We start from the raw sequence: 16,337 nt of genomic DNA, 5'->3' as shown, positions 1-16,337 counted from the left end.
AGGTCCTGAATTCACACCCTGGTAATTGGATTCCCAAGTTCAATTTCTGAAATATTATAACACCCTTGCTCCAGAACCCTAACTCTGTGATTCCCAAAGATGATGTGGGAGAGGAGAGCTCATGCAGACACAGGAGCAGGAGAAGAAATCAGGAGAACGGGGGTAGAGGTTGGTAAAGTGGTGGGCAATAACAGGGGTGTTATATTGGGTAGGAACAAAGTCTATAAGGGAATAGAAAGTAAGTGCTTAGAGGGGAAAAACTTGAATATTGGCTGATATATCGAAATTTGATGCCACTGGCAGAAAGAATCATCAAATGTTCCTGAGTATGGAAGCCTATAAAGACAAACTATACTGTGTGCGGGGCATAGGAGAGTAAGGAGAATCGAAAATCTAGAGAACTGTTTTAATAATACAAAGCCAAGTGCCTGGGTGGCTCAGTCAGTTAAGCATCTGACTCTTGATTTCAGCTCAGTTCGTGATCTCATGGTTTGTGATATTGAGCCCTGCGTCACTCTATGGAGCCCTGTGTCGGGCTCTGCACTATAGCGGGGAGCCTGCTTGGGATTCTCTCTCCCCTCTCTCTGTCCCTTCCCCACTCTTTCTCTCTCTCTCAAAATAAATAAAGAAACATTTAAAAAATAATAATACAAGGCCAAGAATATATGATGAGAGATAGTGAAAACAGAAATTGCAAGGCAAAAATCGAATACCACTACATGTAGGTGAAAGCAGAAATTGCAAGGCAAAAATCGAATACCACTACATGTAGGAGAATAATGAAATGGGCTTGGTAAAAGATTGTGTATTGGGAGAAAAAAAGAGAGAAGTGTTAGCTCCAGAGGCAAAATCATATGCACAGGAAATGAATGAGTAAATGTTTATCCGGCACCTTTGATGTGTACCTTTTGTAGAAATTACTTCATTTAATTTTTACAAATGCTATGGGATAATAATTATTACCCCTATTTTGGAGATAGGAAAAAAGGATCAGGTGGGTCAGATATCTCACCTAAGGTCACATATCTGGTTAGTGATGGCCACACCATTCCTAGCTCACAGGCTTTCCCCTATACCACAGCTAAAAATGACAGTCAGGCATGAATGAATGTCAAGGTGTGCTAGCACACAAATTGCAATATGTTTGTAAACTAACAGCTCACATTTTTTACTATTTTATGGTCCTATTTTCATGATGCAATAGTGAATGTATGCATATTGAAATACCTGTCTGTAATTTAAAGCATCCAGGTAGACTGAGTTTTGAGCAAAAACCACAGATTTACAAGGCATGTTGATGCCTAAAGCAAGTGTCCCAGTAGCTGTCACCACCTAGAGAGAGAAAAAAAAATTATGTCGTAAAATAGCATTTCACTAGAATGCCATATAGTTACTGAAAGTCTTCGAAGTTCAGCTGAACCACAGTTGGAAAATGGTATTTTCCCAAGTGAACCAAGTGGCTAGAGATACTAGCCACGTTGGTAATCTTGTTATTTCACAAACACATCCAGTACATTCTCAGCCCAGGACCATACCAGTCACTGCTCTGCACGTAATATTCTTCTCCCAAATATTCACCTGGTTTGTTCAGTTCTATGCTCAAATGTCAAAGAGAAATTTCTGGTCTACCACACCCAAAATAACCACCCACACTATCCTACATTATTTCTCCTCATAGCATTAATGACTACTAGTATAATAGTAATAGTATTTGTTTATTTCTCCTATACCAGACTCCAAGCCCTATTCACCATTGTATCTCCACACTGAGAAGAATAAATGACAGGTGTTCAGTAACTATTTCTTAATAATAACTAAAAAGGGAATTTCCTTATGACACAGTAATAATACTTTTATAAACCCACTTCTGGGCAATTGCCTACTTCATCCACTATAACTTATTCGTGAAGTTTATTTCTTTGGAAAGAACATATTTTATCATAATACTAAAACAAAGTTTCATTTTTCCCTCTGAATTGCCTTGATAACTGACCAAACAAAGGGGTAGGATAAACTTTAAAGTTTCTTAAATGATCAACTTTTGCTCATTTTCTCATATAATGTTGGGTATTTTAAATGGCTTCTTTTTCTCTTTACATTGACTGTCATATATGCTACAGTTTATTTTTAATATTTAAGTATTTGGAATAATTTTCTCTATTCTGCAACTGAATATATCTGTGACAATGAAAAACACATTTATTAAGAATTTTTCTAAAGTTCTTCAATTAAAAAAAGTGGGCAGAGTAAAAACATTAAATTTATGCTGTAACTAGAAAAAAACACCTTTTTAAAAATGTGTTCTTTATAACAAAGCTATCACTATTTCCATAGTGTCTTTTCTACAGTGATCCAATTATTCATTTATTAAAATAATAGTAATTAAGACACTACCACTTAACATATAGTATTTTAGACACAAGACATACTGATCAAAATAAGTGTGCCTATTTTCCTGAATTTATAATCCTGGAGAAAATTTTGTGTCCAGTTATTGGCTTTTAAAGCATATAAATAGCTTATTATTAGTTAAGAGAGAAATTAAGCAAAGTTGTTAATGACATAGTTTTGTTTTTATCCAGATTAAAAAAATTACCCTTTAATTTTTCTCAACATCTAGTTCAAGATTAAAAGATACTCCTTACAGTAGTACTCTCTCCTCTCAACCCTCCTCCTCTTGCTCTGTCTCCCTCCCTCTCTCTCACTGTGTCTCTGTATCTCTGTGTCTCTGTCTTTCTCTCTCACACACACACAAATGTAATATCCATCATACAAAAATTTTAATATGGATAATTTTTAAAACTCACAGGCTATTTTTAAATATTACTCAAGATGTAAACAAAGAAATTATATAAATCCTCCTTGTGGATTTATCCAGATTATCCCCATGCACCCTCATGGAATGTACTAAGTAAAACATAATAAGAGTTGGTTTTCAAGCTATTTAAAGTAATCTTCCTTTTGTCCATTTCTAGTGATAGGAGAGAGAGCATTTAGGAGTGACTCATTTAGGAATGATTCATTGCCAAGGTATGCAATGGGGCACTGAGGAAGCAATGCATTCTTGCTCTTATTTCAGCTATTAAATTGCGAAAAGATTTGGTCAAAATCCTATCATAAGCGTCCTCCAAGCCCAGGAAAGAATGTCTGTAGCCAAAATTATATGAACAGCTGACAAAATTCCCTAGATATTATAAATGAAACAGAAAGGGGTTGTTCCAAGATCATAATAGGTATGCTTCATTACAGAAATATTTAGAAAAGTATCTGTTTAGAGAATATTTTAATCTCTTGAAAAAGAGAAAAGCTAAATGATAAACTTCAAACCCCCTCCCTCAATTAAATGAGATGGAAGAATATGCAGTGACATTATGGGCTATTTAAAAAAAGATATAATTAGATGAGAAAAAAGTGGTCCATTTTTCATGGACACTCACTTTCCTACACACATAGCTTCACTTTTTGGAATGAAAACATCTACCTACCCTAATAAATCCTTTCCGAAAAAGAATCTCAACTAACTGTTTTTCTTTGAAGTTTAAAGAGCTGTGATGATATCCAATACCCCTTCTTGCCAAAGCCTTCAGTTCTTCACCTTTTCTTGTGAATTTTACTCGATCAAACACCATCTGCAAAGTCTGAAAGAAGCAAGAGTGTTAGGGATTTTGATCATTTCTTATCTAAGTTTAATTTAAATGAAAATAAAATAGTTAAATGAAAATAACAGTCATACTATGCAGTCGTTTGACGAAACGAAGCACGTGCTTGAAATGGACTCTACGTGAGTACAAACAACATTTTATGGCAGCAGCAGTAACTATAGGAAATATTCCAAAATCTTGAACAGACTGTCTCTCACTTTCTCACCCCACCACTCAGGTGAAAAGTCCTGACGACACAGTAGATAAAACACCCAGAGGAAGTGTGAGTGCATGACCTGAGGGAGCCTTGCAAGCTCTCCCCAGGGAGAAAGAGAAACTTCTCCAGAATGGCCGGGCAGGTTCCTCACCCCATATGGTGGGGGAGTGCTTACTTCTCACTGCAAATCCATCACAAATGGCCTTAAAAATGTCAATTCCCTAAGAAGGAAATCCACTTGTATAGAGTTATATGTACAAAGATAAATACTGCTTATGAGAGGGAGAAAAAGAAAAACAAAAAACAAAAAAAAAAACAAAAACAAAAACAACATAAGTGTCCAAAAGCCAAAGACACTTCAGTTGTATAGTCATCCATGCAATGGAATATTGAGAAAGAATTCAAATGACGATGTAAATTCATGGTTATTAAAAAAAGAGAGAGACCATGAAGTTTACAAAAAAAAAAAGAAAAAGAAAAAAAAAGGTATATAATAGAACTGTGTGTGTAGGCGCCTGGGTGGCTCAGCCAGTTAAGCATCCACAACTCTTGGTTTTGGCTCAGGTCACGATCTCACGGTTTCATGGGTACAAGCCCCACGTTGGGCTCTGCACTGACAGTGCGCAGCCTGCTTGGGATTCTCTCCCTCCCCCTCTCACTGCTCCTCCCCATTCACCCTGTCTCTGTCTCTCTCAAAATAAATAAACTTTAAAAGAAAAAAAAAGACCTGTGTGTGTGTGTGTGTGTGTGTGTGTAGTCACAAATGAAAGGTTCATCCAGAAGATAAGTGATTACCTCTGATTGATGGCATTGCTTTGTTATATTAATTTGTATTTTCAAATTCATCTACCTTAAGCATGAATTATTTGCATTAAAAAAGGGTTTTTTTGTTAATATATATTTTTATTATGTTTTTATTTTTATTTTTTTTAATATGTGAAATTTATTGTCAAATTGGTTTCCATACAACACCCAGTGCTCATCCCAAAAGGTGCCCTCTTCAATACCCATCACCCACCCTCCACTCCCTCCCACCCCCCATCAACCCTCAGTTTGTTCTCAGTTTTTAACAGTCTCTTATGCTTTGGCTCTCTCCCACTCTAACCTCTTTTTTTTTTTTTCCTTCCCCTCCCCCCATGGGTTTCTGTTAAGTTTCTCAGGATCCACATAAGAGTGAAAACATATGGTATCTGTCTTTCTCTGTATGGCTTATTTCACTTAGCATCACACTCTCCAGTTCCATCCACGTAGCTACAAAGGGCCATATTTCACTCTTTCGCATTGCCACATAGTACTCCATTGTGTATATAAACCACAATTTCTTTATCCATTCATTAGTTGATGGACATTTAGGCTCTTTCCACAATTTGGCTATTGTTGAGAGTGCTGCTATAAATATTGGGGTACAAGTGCCCCTATGCATCAGTACTCCTGTATCCCTTGGGTCAATTCCCAGCAGTAGCACTTGTACCCCAATGTTTAAAAAAGTTTTAATGAAAAAATTGACATACCACTTTTAGATATAACAATGTCTTTTTAGTGGTATGTTTTAACTACAATATCCAAAGCTTCTGATTTTGACAAATTCTGTGTACATTATTTAAAGAGCATTGAACCATATGTACCCAAATATTCAAATGAAGCATGTGGGATTGAAGTCTAGATTTCAGGCTGTGAAAACCCTTTTTGTGAAAGAAAAAATAATAAAAGGGCAGACCCTCTCAGGGGCTAATTGTTAACAAACAAGAAATAATCTATAAATCCTGATCTTATCCTTTTTAGACATGCTTTGCAAAGCCCTCAAGAGTTATATGTAACTGGAAGTTCACACACAAAGATTTCTATTCTCGTAGAGATTGCATTTAGTTATTGCATTCAATACTGTCTATAACTGAGAAATAACAGCTGATGAGCGAAATCATTTCCTGGAGGAGCATTTCATTCTAAGAGCTGACCTCTGTGTCTATTGCTTTTTGGTTAGCATAGGTACACTCCTGAGGGATTTCCAGGTTCTTCTCTAAAGTCCTGAGTAGATTAGTATGTTCAGCTTCGTGTATTAGTCTTTGATCCATTTTTCTGGGATTTTTCTGGCTTTTCTCATCTCTGTGCATAAAAATAAATTTTAATCAATGAATAGTCAGATTTGCTTACCATAGTGAGCCCATGACTTCCCAGACCCCCTCATCACCCAGACAGTCACTCCTATATACATCTGTACTATTTTGACTCAAACTTCCTCCTCTAATGCACTTCCTCATTAGCTTCTGGGCCTTGTGATCCCATAGCAAAATAATTTCCCTGTACACCCATATTTTCCCTGAGTGTTCCCTTACCTTCTTGCTGCAAGTAGCCTTCTTACCACATCCAGTTCTCCCCAGAGGACTTTGATTCCTCTTGCTAAATTGGTGATCATTTTCTCTTTCTCATCTTTCATTACTCTAGGCTTGGAGGTAACATGGGCATACCCCTTGCTCCACATTGCCAATTTCAGGCCATTCTCCTTTCCTTCTTGTAGTAGAGGCTACAAGCTCTCTGAGTTTGGTTGGTAAGGAAGGGCTCTCAGTTACACTGTTCCCTGGAGAATTGTTCTCAACTGACAAGAGCTTCCTGGACAAGAGCTTACAACCTCTCCTCAGAGTGAGGAAGTTGCCCATAGCCAGTAATTGACTGACATGAAGTACAAAAATCAGCCACCTTGACCCAAGTTGGGCAATTTTGTGATGCTCTCAGATCTCCCTATTGGATCAGGCTCAGGCAATGTTGCAGCAAGACCCATATCTATGCATATTTTCTTCACTTTCCCTTTTTATGCTTCCTTCACTTTCTTACAGGGCCCTCATGAGCTCAACCTTTCAATAAATCACTTACACCGATACCCTCCTTCAAGATTCGCTACTAGGGAATCTTGCCTAAGATATGGTCGCATAAACCTTTGCCATGTCATCAGACTGTATTATCCATTACGTCTCAATGTAACAGCCTTTTACAGATACCCAGATCACTTACCCTTTCTTTGATTTTTTTTTTCAGTTTTCCCCTTAACTGTGAATATAAGACAACTCCAAATATGAGAAGATGAGCTCACGTGTAACCCATCACTAAGAGGTCTCACCTCCAGCTAACATAACCCTTAACTCAAGAATATAACTATGGAAAGGCCTGGCCCTAATGTTTGCAGAGCATGAGGCAGAGTACTAGTGGAGGCCCACATATTGTGGTTTAACTATTTATAAGTTTTAAATCAAGGTAACAAACTATCAAATAAAATATATTCTCTTCTCCTACTTTGACAAATATAACTCCATAACAATGCAGAATTTAAAAGGGTGAGAATGAGCTCCAGGTGGCCAAGTCCCCTAAGATCCACTGACACCTAATATTATTGGAATAGATACAAAGAGAGGAGGACCAGAGTAGTACTCTCCAAAACACAAGGACCAAGGCAGAGGCCCCCTCTCACTCTCCATATAAATGATGGTGCTGAACAAAGTGTTAAAACATTCTTTGTATTTTTATAGTGTGAATTGTTGGTCACTAATCCAATTTGAAATGATGTCTCCTAGTGCCCTGAAGAAAAGTTGTCTAAAGATCAGTACCAAAAAGGCTTATACTTCCTACACTGTCTCTGGGCTCTTCACCTTCCATTACTTCCAAGGAAATAATACAACAGGCAGAAAGAATAGAGGCAGAAAGTTCAGCAGCGAATTATAGCTTGCCCTAGAATTTGAGAACTCTGAATCAGAGAAGCTCTAAAATCTGTGTCAGCTTTGAAGAAGTATCTGCGTTTGATTGCTCAGACTTATTTAAAAATATTTATGAAATGACTATTACCTGTCAACCAACATGCTGAGCACTAGAGATAAAAAGAGGGAAATGCTAATAATGTAGGAAAAAGAAAGACAAGTGAAAATAACACCAATACACTATAATTGATCTACTAATTATTAAAAGTGTAGCAAGAACACAGAAAAAAAGAGTACTAAATTCAACTGGAGAATTAGGGAAAGATTCAGAGAAGAGATAGCAAAATTATGAGTGTAAGCTTTGGGGGCAATCACAAAGGAGTGCAATTAGGCAGATGGGTCAGATCATGGAAAAACACAGATGCAGAAGAACAGGTCATGTAAGGAGAACCATACATACTGAATATTGCTGGAAGGGAGTGGTAGAAAGTAAAGCTGAAAAAGTTAGGGCAAGACCTAAAACCTGTTGGCATACCAACAACAGTCAAAAAATTTAGACTTTATCATCTAAGCAAGGAAAAAAGAATATTGAACATGGAATAATTTAACCAATTTGAATGTTAGCAAGGGCCATTGTTAGCTATACTGGAGAGTAGTGACCTCTCAGGCTCTGGAGTCTAAAAAGAAGACCTCTATCGTCATTCAAGGAAGACATAATGAGCATCTAAATCAGGCAGCAAGTAAAGCAGAGAGAATAATAGGGAGAGAATCTTGGACCTAGAGTTGTCAGGATTAGACATGAGAACAAGAAAGAGGAGTCAAAAATAAATTTCTACCAGGGCACCTGGGTGGCTTAGTCAGTTAAACACCAACTTCAGCTCAGATCATGATCTCATGGTCTGTGAGTTTGAGCCCCATGTCAGGCTCTGTGCCGACAGCTCAGAGCCTGGAGCCTGCTTCAGATTTTGTGTCTCCCTCTCTCTCTGCCCCGCCCCCCGCCCCCCTCCCCCACTCATGCTCTGTCTCTCTCTGTCTCTGAAAAATGAATAAACCTTAAAAAAATTTTAAAAAAAATTCTACCAAGCATAAAATTGGCATTTCAATGCATTCTAAAACTCACCTTATATTCACTTATGTGACTGTGATGGTAAATCAGTGACACCTCCATGTTGTGACCCAAGACAACATGTGTTGATTTTGTTCTGAGAACTGAGAGCTGTAGTCACATATGCTTAGTTTGAGAGATGATTATGTCAGGTACATAATCCACCTATGCTCATAGGCTGTGGTCCTACCTCTCTGAAGTCCTAAATGAGACTCATCTATGCAACTGAGGAATACATATATAAATATTATGGCCACTTATCTTCACCTGATTCTCCCACCCAAATTTACACAATTGGCAAATAAGTCCAAGCAATAATTAGAACTTCTTTGTTGCACGTTCAAAGTATGTTTCCGACTGGACTTATGAAGTATTTTAACCTTTTTAGCCACTAATTTGTTTAGTTAAATACTTACATTGTCTTTTGTTTCTCGATGGATTTTTTAACTTTTCGAAGTTTGTTGGTCACATCATGGGCTTCTTTATCAGCTTTGAGAGACCTTTTTTCCGCTTGCTTTTGCTCCAGGGAAGTTCTCACGCTTAAAGCCCTCTCTTCTACATCTCCTAAGTTAAATCTACAAACAAATGAAAAGACTCCTTGCCTTGAAAACAATATCATTATCAAGATTCAAATAAATTTCCATCTACTGTTAACATCCTGACATATACTTGTCAAGTTTTTAATTCCACTAATCTTTAGGTCTACCTCCTAAACAGAATCAAAGGCCCTTAGCATTCTGTAAATATATGTAAGTTCAGATTTCACAAATCTTCTGTGAATTTTAGAGACTCCTTTATTTTTCTCTTTGTTTTTTTCCCCAGTTTTATTGAAGTAAAATTGGCATGTGACATTGTATAAGTTTAAGGTGTTCAGTAAGATGATTTCATACACGTGGATATCACAAAGTAATTACCATAATAAGGTTTGGTAACACGTCCATCACTTCACATAGTTACTTTTTGTGTGTTAGTGTGGTGAGAAGATTTAAGATCTACTCGTTTAGCTATTCTAAAGTACACAATACAGTACTGTTAGCTATAGTCACCATGTTGTACATTAGATTCCCAGAACTTAATCATATTATAAAAGTTAATTTATACCCTTTGACCAACATCTCTTCATTTCTCTCACCCGCTGTGTGCCCCCAGTCCGTGGCAACCACCAATCTACTCTGTTTGTATGGGTTCAGCTTTTTTAGATTCTATATATACAGTGAGATCATACAGTAAAAATTTGCTCTTAGGCAGTAATGGAGATAATCTCGGGCTCTCACCCTAACCTTCTGGATTGTAGTTACTTCTTTCCAGAAACCAGATAAACCTCCGGTGTTGCTGGCCTTTACAATCCAGAAATGTTTCCAGGCTCTGGGCTTTTTACCTTTTGAAACGTAAATACCTAGGGACCTGGTGGTCCAGACTTCCTGCTACTGTAGGACTTAAACTAGCAACCTAGTGCAGGTTGTAACGATTTGGCCCTTTCAGACCTGATATATTAACTAGGAAAATAGGTAAAAGACCAAATTCACATGGTATGTGAAGAGTAATATGTTTCTAGGGGAAGTAAAATTAAAAAAAAAAAAAAATTCCTTATCTTTACATCACATGCATTTCCCTGAGTCAGGAAGTTAGGACCTTTGATAAGAAGACTGAAATGTCCATGGAAGTTTTAATCTCCTCTCAATATTTTATTGGCAAAATGCTGCGGCTGGCAGTAGCCAATAGCCATCATTACTATACTAACCACAGCTTCTTACAGCAAATCGTAAGTTGGCTCTAATCAATAAAGCTTTCTAAATGTGAGGCAAAGAGTTTTTGTAAAGTCTTTAAAGAGCTAGCATGAAGAGAAAATCTTGTTAGCTATTGAAAAGTAAATAAATTGGCATACTGGTGAAGTAAAGATTTAAAAAAAAGGCAGTCTATACCACATGGCAGGAAATTTTATACAGTAGACAATGAAACAATAAAGTTAGTAAACACTTAGACCTGCTATTTTCAGACACTACTCTAACTGTCTTATATATATTTACTCATTTTGTATTCACAATGATCCTATGAGGAAAGCACTGTTACTATCCCGGTTTCACTACTGAAAAAATGGACACATAAGTGATCTGCCCAAGACTCCACATTTGTATGTGGCTGAGTCTGGCCTCCAAGTCCATGTTCTTAACTATGCAATCATGTTGTTTCTCTTTTATATTAATGCAACTTACATGATCTAGGTAAACATCTGTATGAAATGACATCATTTTCATCACAGTACTTCACTGTTAAAAATCTAAATCACTTGGAAATAATTTTTTCCTCTCAAATCTCTCTGATAACCTATTTGAAATGAATGTGCTCATGACTGGACTTCAGCCAATAATACTGTGTAGTGCTACACTTAGGACTTTCATAATTTATTTGTATTTAATTCTCACCCCAACCCTATGCATTGCTATTTTTCTCACCTTATTTTGCAAATGAGGAAACTAAGTTTGAAAGTCATCAGGTAGCTGTTTCGAAGTGCCATACTAATTGACAACAGAGGTAGGATCCAGACTTGAGCCTGACTGTGAAATGCATGTTTTTAAGCACACTGATACTGTCATTAACATTAAACATGCTTCACACTTTTTTTTTTCTAGAGACCAGACTGGAGACGTTGACAGGTACAACTATTATTTGAAAAGCTCTCAGATGCACAGATTGAGCCCTAAAGTATCCTGATTTGTTGATGATCTGGAGTTACTTATGAGTAAATTAAACTGCATAAGACCAAGGATTTTCATAGTACATTTTCTAAAGAGCCCAAAATTCCATAGACATGCCAAGATTCAATTCCTCAAGCAAAATTAAATCCGTGATATTTTTGTGAAATATGTTCCTTTTTTTTTAAACATTGATGGATTTTAATGAATCAAAATTAAACAGAATTATTTAACAAAAAATAGCATAGGCAAAGTTAATGGACAGGTGCTAGACTCAGAGAAGATAACTGCCAAATTAGTAACTGACAATTAATTAATTAGAATTCCTGAAAATAATACTCTGGTTTCTCTTCAGATCGTATAAATCTTTCGCCTTTTAGAATTCCTGAAAATAGTAAAAAAAAAAAAAGCTACAAAACCCAAAAGAAAAATTACTTGAATAGCACATGAGCAAAAACTTGAAAGACTACTTACTTGAAAGAAATGCTCAAAGTCAATCCCGATCAGAGTAATGCAAATTACAACAGTAGCAAGACATGATTTTACACAATCAGAATGACAACAATTAGAAAAACCGATCCCACAAGCTTGTGACGATAGGTCACAATAGAACCTCATGAACTACTGATGGGACATAAGCTAAGAAACCACATTAGGGGTAAGTCAACTTACCCCATTAGTTTGTCCACACTACAAAATATGGTGATTGTGCTCCTAGGTATAGGTTCCAAAGAAGCTTTTACAGGTGCATAAAACACTATATATTCTATTATACACTGCCCTTTGTTTTTTTTAATTGTGGTACAATTAATATACAAGATTATATTAGTTTCAGATGGGCAACAAAATGATTCAATATTGGCATATATTATGAAATGATTGCAATAATTCTAGTTAATATCTGTTACCATACATAGTTACAGAATTTGTTCACTTGTGATGAGAACTTTTAACAACTAATCTCTTAGCAACCTTCATATATGCAGTACAATATTCTTAATATAGTAGCTATGCTGTACATTACATCTCCATGATTTATTTATTTTATATGTGGAAGTAAGTCTTGACTCCCTTAACACATTAGGTGAAAATATTTTACTTTTTAAATATTTTAAGCCTGTATGTGTACATGAACAATAAATATAGTTATTTTTGGATTTCTATTTTACAGTTAGGCTCCCAGAAATATCCCAGATGCACAGAATTGTGTTTGTTTCTAACTGAAATCTATAGCCACACTCTAAAGTAAAGTAGGTGAACTGTGTAACTTCTTAGTAGTTTGAAAATTTATTTTCCTTGTCCCAATAACAAAGGTCAAAGGAACCACTGTACTGTAATCTCCAAAAGTTCCAAACACAACAATACATTTAATTATCATTATTATTTTAAATATATATCACCAGTAATGATTAATTACTATGTCTATTTAGGTGTAAACAATTTCATTAAACTTTGCCACTTAAGCGAGATTATGTTGCCTTATTATTTATTTATTTATTTATTTATATCTATGGCTTCTTTAAAGCTTCCATGGCTTAAAATAGTCTGAAATTATCTAAAGTAAATAAAGCATTTTTTCTGATCCCAAACTGTGTGATCCAAGTTAATATCCAATTAATAAATATATTTTCATATAATTTATACTTCACCAAAACTGGATGATTACATTCAATTTTAAGCTATTTCATGCTACAGCACATAAAATTTAGCAAGATAGCAGTGTCTCAAAGTTACAGTTCCCATAACCATAAATTAAAAACAATAAAATACCCCATGAATAAAGATGCTAACATATAGTAAGGATACTTTAATTTTATATGGGATACTTGTGTACATAAACATTCAATTTATTTTGCAAAGAACCTCATTATTTACTGGAGATGTATAAGACTGAAATAAAAATATAATAGTTTACAATAAAAATATAACAAAAAAAGGAGTAGAAAACTATTTAAAGATGGCAATTTGTAATAACACAAGTAAAAAAATTTTTTCAAGAACTGAACTAGAAAGATGCTAAATGTGCATTCTGCTAACAAATGAGCACCAAAAAGAGTAATGAACAGCTTATTACAACAGTGGGTTTTGTAACTTTCCTCACCTTAAAAGAATAAGCCTGATACAAATTATAAAAAATAAAATTAAATTAGATGACTTACAAAAAAAATAATGCCGGTAACTTTTCCATTTTCCTTAGCTTCTCAACGAGCAGTGGAAACATTTTTACTGTGTTTCCTGAACTAAATACTGAATCAGGACTAAGATTCCTCAGAACCATTTTGGCCTGTAGCAATGAATAAAAAATTTTATTAGTTTTAAATGCTGCATAATAAAAAAAGGAATTACTACTTTTGGCTAAAATATTTTCATGGTTATCTAATCTATGTTTCTGAGCTTTTTAAAATAAAATATAATACCAAAGTAAGTATAAAAATATAAAATTTTGTAAAGAAACCATCAAAGAAGTACGTAAATCAATGCACTAAAAGAACAACGACAAAAAGAGGAATATATATGTATATATACACGCACACATATATGCAATTTAACATGCAATTATTTAAGTCGACACAAATCAGTCAGAAAGAGGTTGTTGAGTAAATGCTGCTGGTTATACTGTGGCTGAAGGTAGGGTAAATCAGTTTCTCTCCATGTCATGTATAAAAATCACTTTCAAATACATTCTGAATGTTTTTAAATGACAAAATAAATGGAAGTAAATGGAAGTTAATTATGTTTCTGAATGGGAGATGATCTAACTCAAAACATAATGTAAAAAACTCACATGGGAAAAGTCTAATATATGTCACTCCCCAAAAATCAAAAACCACAATGTGTGACAATAAGACAAACTTCAAAATATAAAAACCATCATCAACTTACTTAATATAAATATGTAAAACTTACATGATCCCAACTTAAGGTTTTAATATACAAATAGTTCCTACAAGTTGAAATAAAAATCATGAAAGAAAAAAATTACAACTGGAATGCCTGGGTGGTTCAGTCAGTTAAGCATCCAACTCTTGATTCTGGCTCAGGTCATGATCTCACAGTTTGTGAGATCAAGCCACCCATCAGGCTTTGTGCTGACAGCATGGAGCCTGCTTGGTATTCTCGTCCTGTCTCTCTGCTCCTCCCTCTCTCTCTCTCTCTCTCTCTCAAAATAAATGAACTTAAAAAAAAAAAAAAAATCCCAAAACAGCAGAAGATAGAGGAGTAAAGAATCTTCTCATTTACTGTTACTGTGATTTCAATCTCTCTGCTGTCATCAAGAACACTGACTCTGTGGATAATGACCCCTCTGTTCTTATCTATTATAACACCAAACAGGAATTCCTGGCTTCTGGTACATGTTTTAGAAAGCACCAAGTATTAAACAAAGACCAATTTCCTTTTCCTCTTTCTATTCTATCTCCGAATCACTAGACTTCCAACTTACAATCCTAAAATGAAATTTTGAATGAAATTCAAAAATGAATTTTTTCATTCCTAAATTTTTTCATTCCTAAAATGAAAATTGAAGACTAAAATAATAACAATAATAGTAGTGGTGATAATGACACCAAGGTAACTCAAGAAAACAAGGAACTTATTGTTTTGCCAAAAAACATGTGAAAATTACCTCCTCAGCATGGCCATTTTTAATCCAACTTGTTAATTCTGCCTTTAAGCTCTCTTCGTATTTTCTCGCATCCAACTTTTTAATGACTATTTTATTCTTACAATGAATGGATTTCTCTGGATCCAACTCCTTGAAAAGAAATGCCACAAAGTTAAATAAAATCATGCAAGAAAATCCAAAGATGTTTCTCAATTATACATTTCACTAAAAGAATTACAAGCTTCTTGAGAGTATAAACTATTAAATGTCTTTTTATCCCCCCAAAGTTTCCAGTACATAAACCTAATAGGATAGATGAACTCTTCAAAGGAAAGAATGCAGAGCAAAACCAAGTAGAAGATGAAAACAGACAGCAATTAGGGCATAAAGAGAGAAGGGGATCACAATGAAAGAAGATGAAGGAATATGAATCCAAGATGTAAAAGGAGACTAAGATATTGTAGCACCCCAGAAATTGAAAGAAGAAATATTTTCAAGAATTCAATGGCATTGCACCCCTGTTAAAGTAACACACACAATATTAGGAAGAAGAATGTCTGAGAAGGGGCAGTTGTATTTTGGAGAGTGTATGTATGATTTTAAAAGATTAGATGCACATGATCAGAAAGGGTGAGAATTTGTCTTTATGAACAGCAATGTTACCATCCACTATAATAAAATTAATTCAGATTAATTGTGTAATTATTACTTACTTGGGCCCTGGGCCAGCTTTCCCAGAATTGAAACATGGTATCATAAAGCTGGATGGTTTCTCGAGGGGAAAGGGTAAGGTCAGAAGGAAATCCATACTTTTCAATCTACATTTAAAATAAAATTAACAATTTTAATATTCTTTTATTTTATCTTATGTTCTGTCCTTTGCCTCATGAACCTGGGTAAAACCTCCAAACATGAGAGACCCTATTTTGGAACTAAAACTTTATTCTGTTTTTGAAACAGTAACTACAACGGACTATTGAACTGGGCAAAGGAATAGGACTGAAAACAGGACTGTTGCATGTGCATTCTTGATAAAAACTAGACACTCTGAAAAAGATATTTTCCTAGTAACTGACATAATGTACTCAGAAAACCAATAAATTATAAAATGTCATCACATCTTCCAATCATAATTTTGGAAAACAACTTGTGTAAGTTTCCTGATAGGGAAAGATAGGATAAAATAGGCAGAGAGGGAATGATTAGGACCTGAGGTACCAGGGTAGGAAAAAACACATATTTTGGAACAATACTAGGAGGGTCTGACCACAGCAAACCCCCCTCAGGGGTAAGTGTCCTCTTAAGAATGTAATAAACACCACCCACTCCCCCTCAGGTTTCCCTCAGGAATTTGACAAAAGACCTAACTAAAAATAAGTAGTAAACCATAAAAT

General features: G+C 35.3%; 1 protein-coding gene across 8 annotated transcripts in view; it reads right to left on the bottom strand.

Annotated features, from left to right (window-relative positions):
- The window catches only part of DDX60 (DExD/H-box helicase 60), a 106,873-nt gene that overhangs the window by 37,394 nt on the left and 53,142 nt on the right, over window positions 1-16,337 (bottom strand). For all 8 annotated transcript variants that reach the window (XR_008421638.1, XR_008421639.1, XM_053901143.1 and 5 more), the window contains 7 exons: window positions 15,657-15,761; window positions 14,965-15,093; window positions 13,499-13,623; window positions 9,063-9,221; window positions 5,814-5,961; window positions 3,486-3,638; window positions 1,228-1,332 (listed from right to left, as the gene is read on the bottom strand). Coding sequence is in view for 6 of the 8 variants with exons in the window: in XM_053901143.1 (XP_053757118.1) it covers window positions 1,228-1,332; window positions 3,486-3,638; window positions 5,814-5,961; window positions 9,063-9,221; window positions 13,499-13,623; window positions 14,965-15,093; window positions 15,657-15,761 (924 nt within the window). In the remaining 2 variants the exon portion in view is untranslated. The remainder of the gene's footprint in view (window positions 1-1,227; window positions 1,333-3,485; window positions 3,639-5,813; window positions 5,962-9,062; window positions 9,222-13,498; window positions 13,624-14,964; window positions 15,094-15,656; window positions 15,762-16,337) is intronic.

Source organism: Panthera pardus, unplaced genomic scaffold, assembly GCF_024362965.1.
Source record: "Panthera pardus isolate Hobbes unplaced genomic scaffold, ASM2436296v1 HiC_scaffold_13, whole genome shotgun sequence".
NCBI lineage: Eukaryota > Metazoa > Chordata > Mammalia > Carnivora > Felidae > Panthera > Panthera pardus.
Note: the sequence above shows the minus strand (reverse complement) of the source record. Positions and strands in the feature narration are given on the sequence as shown.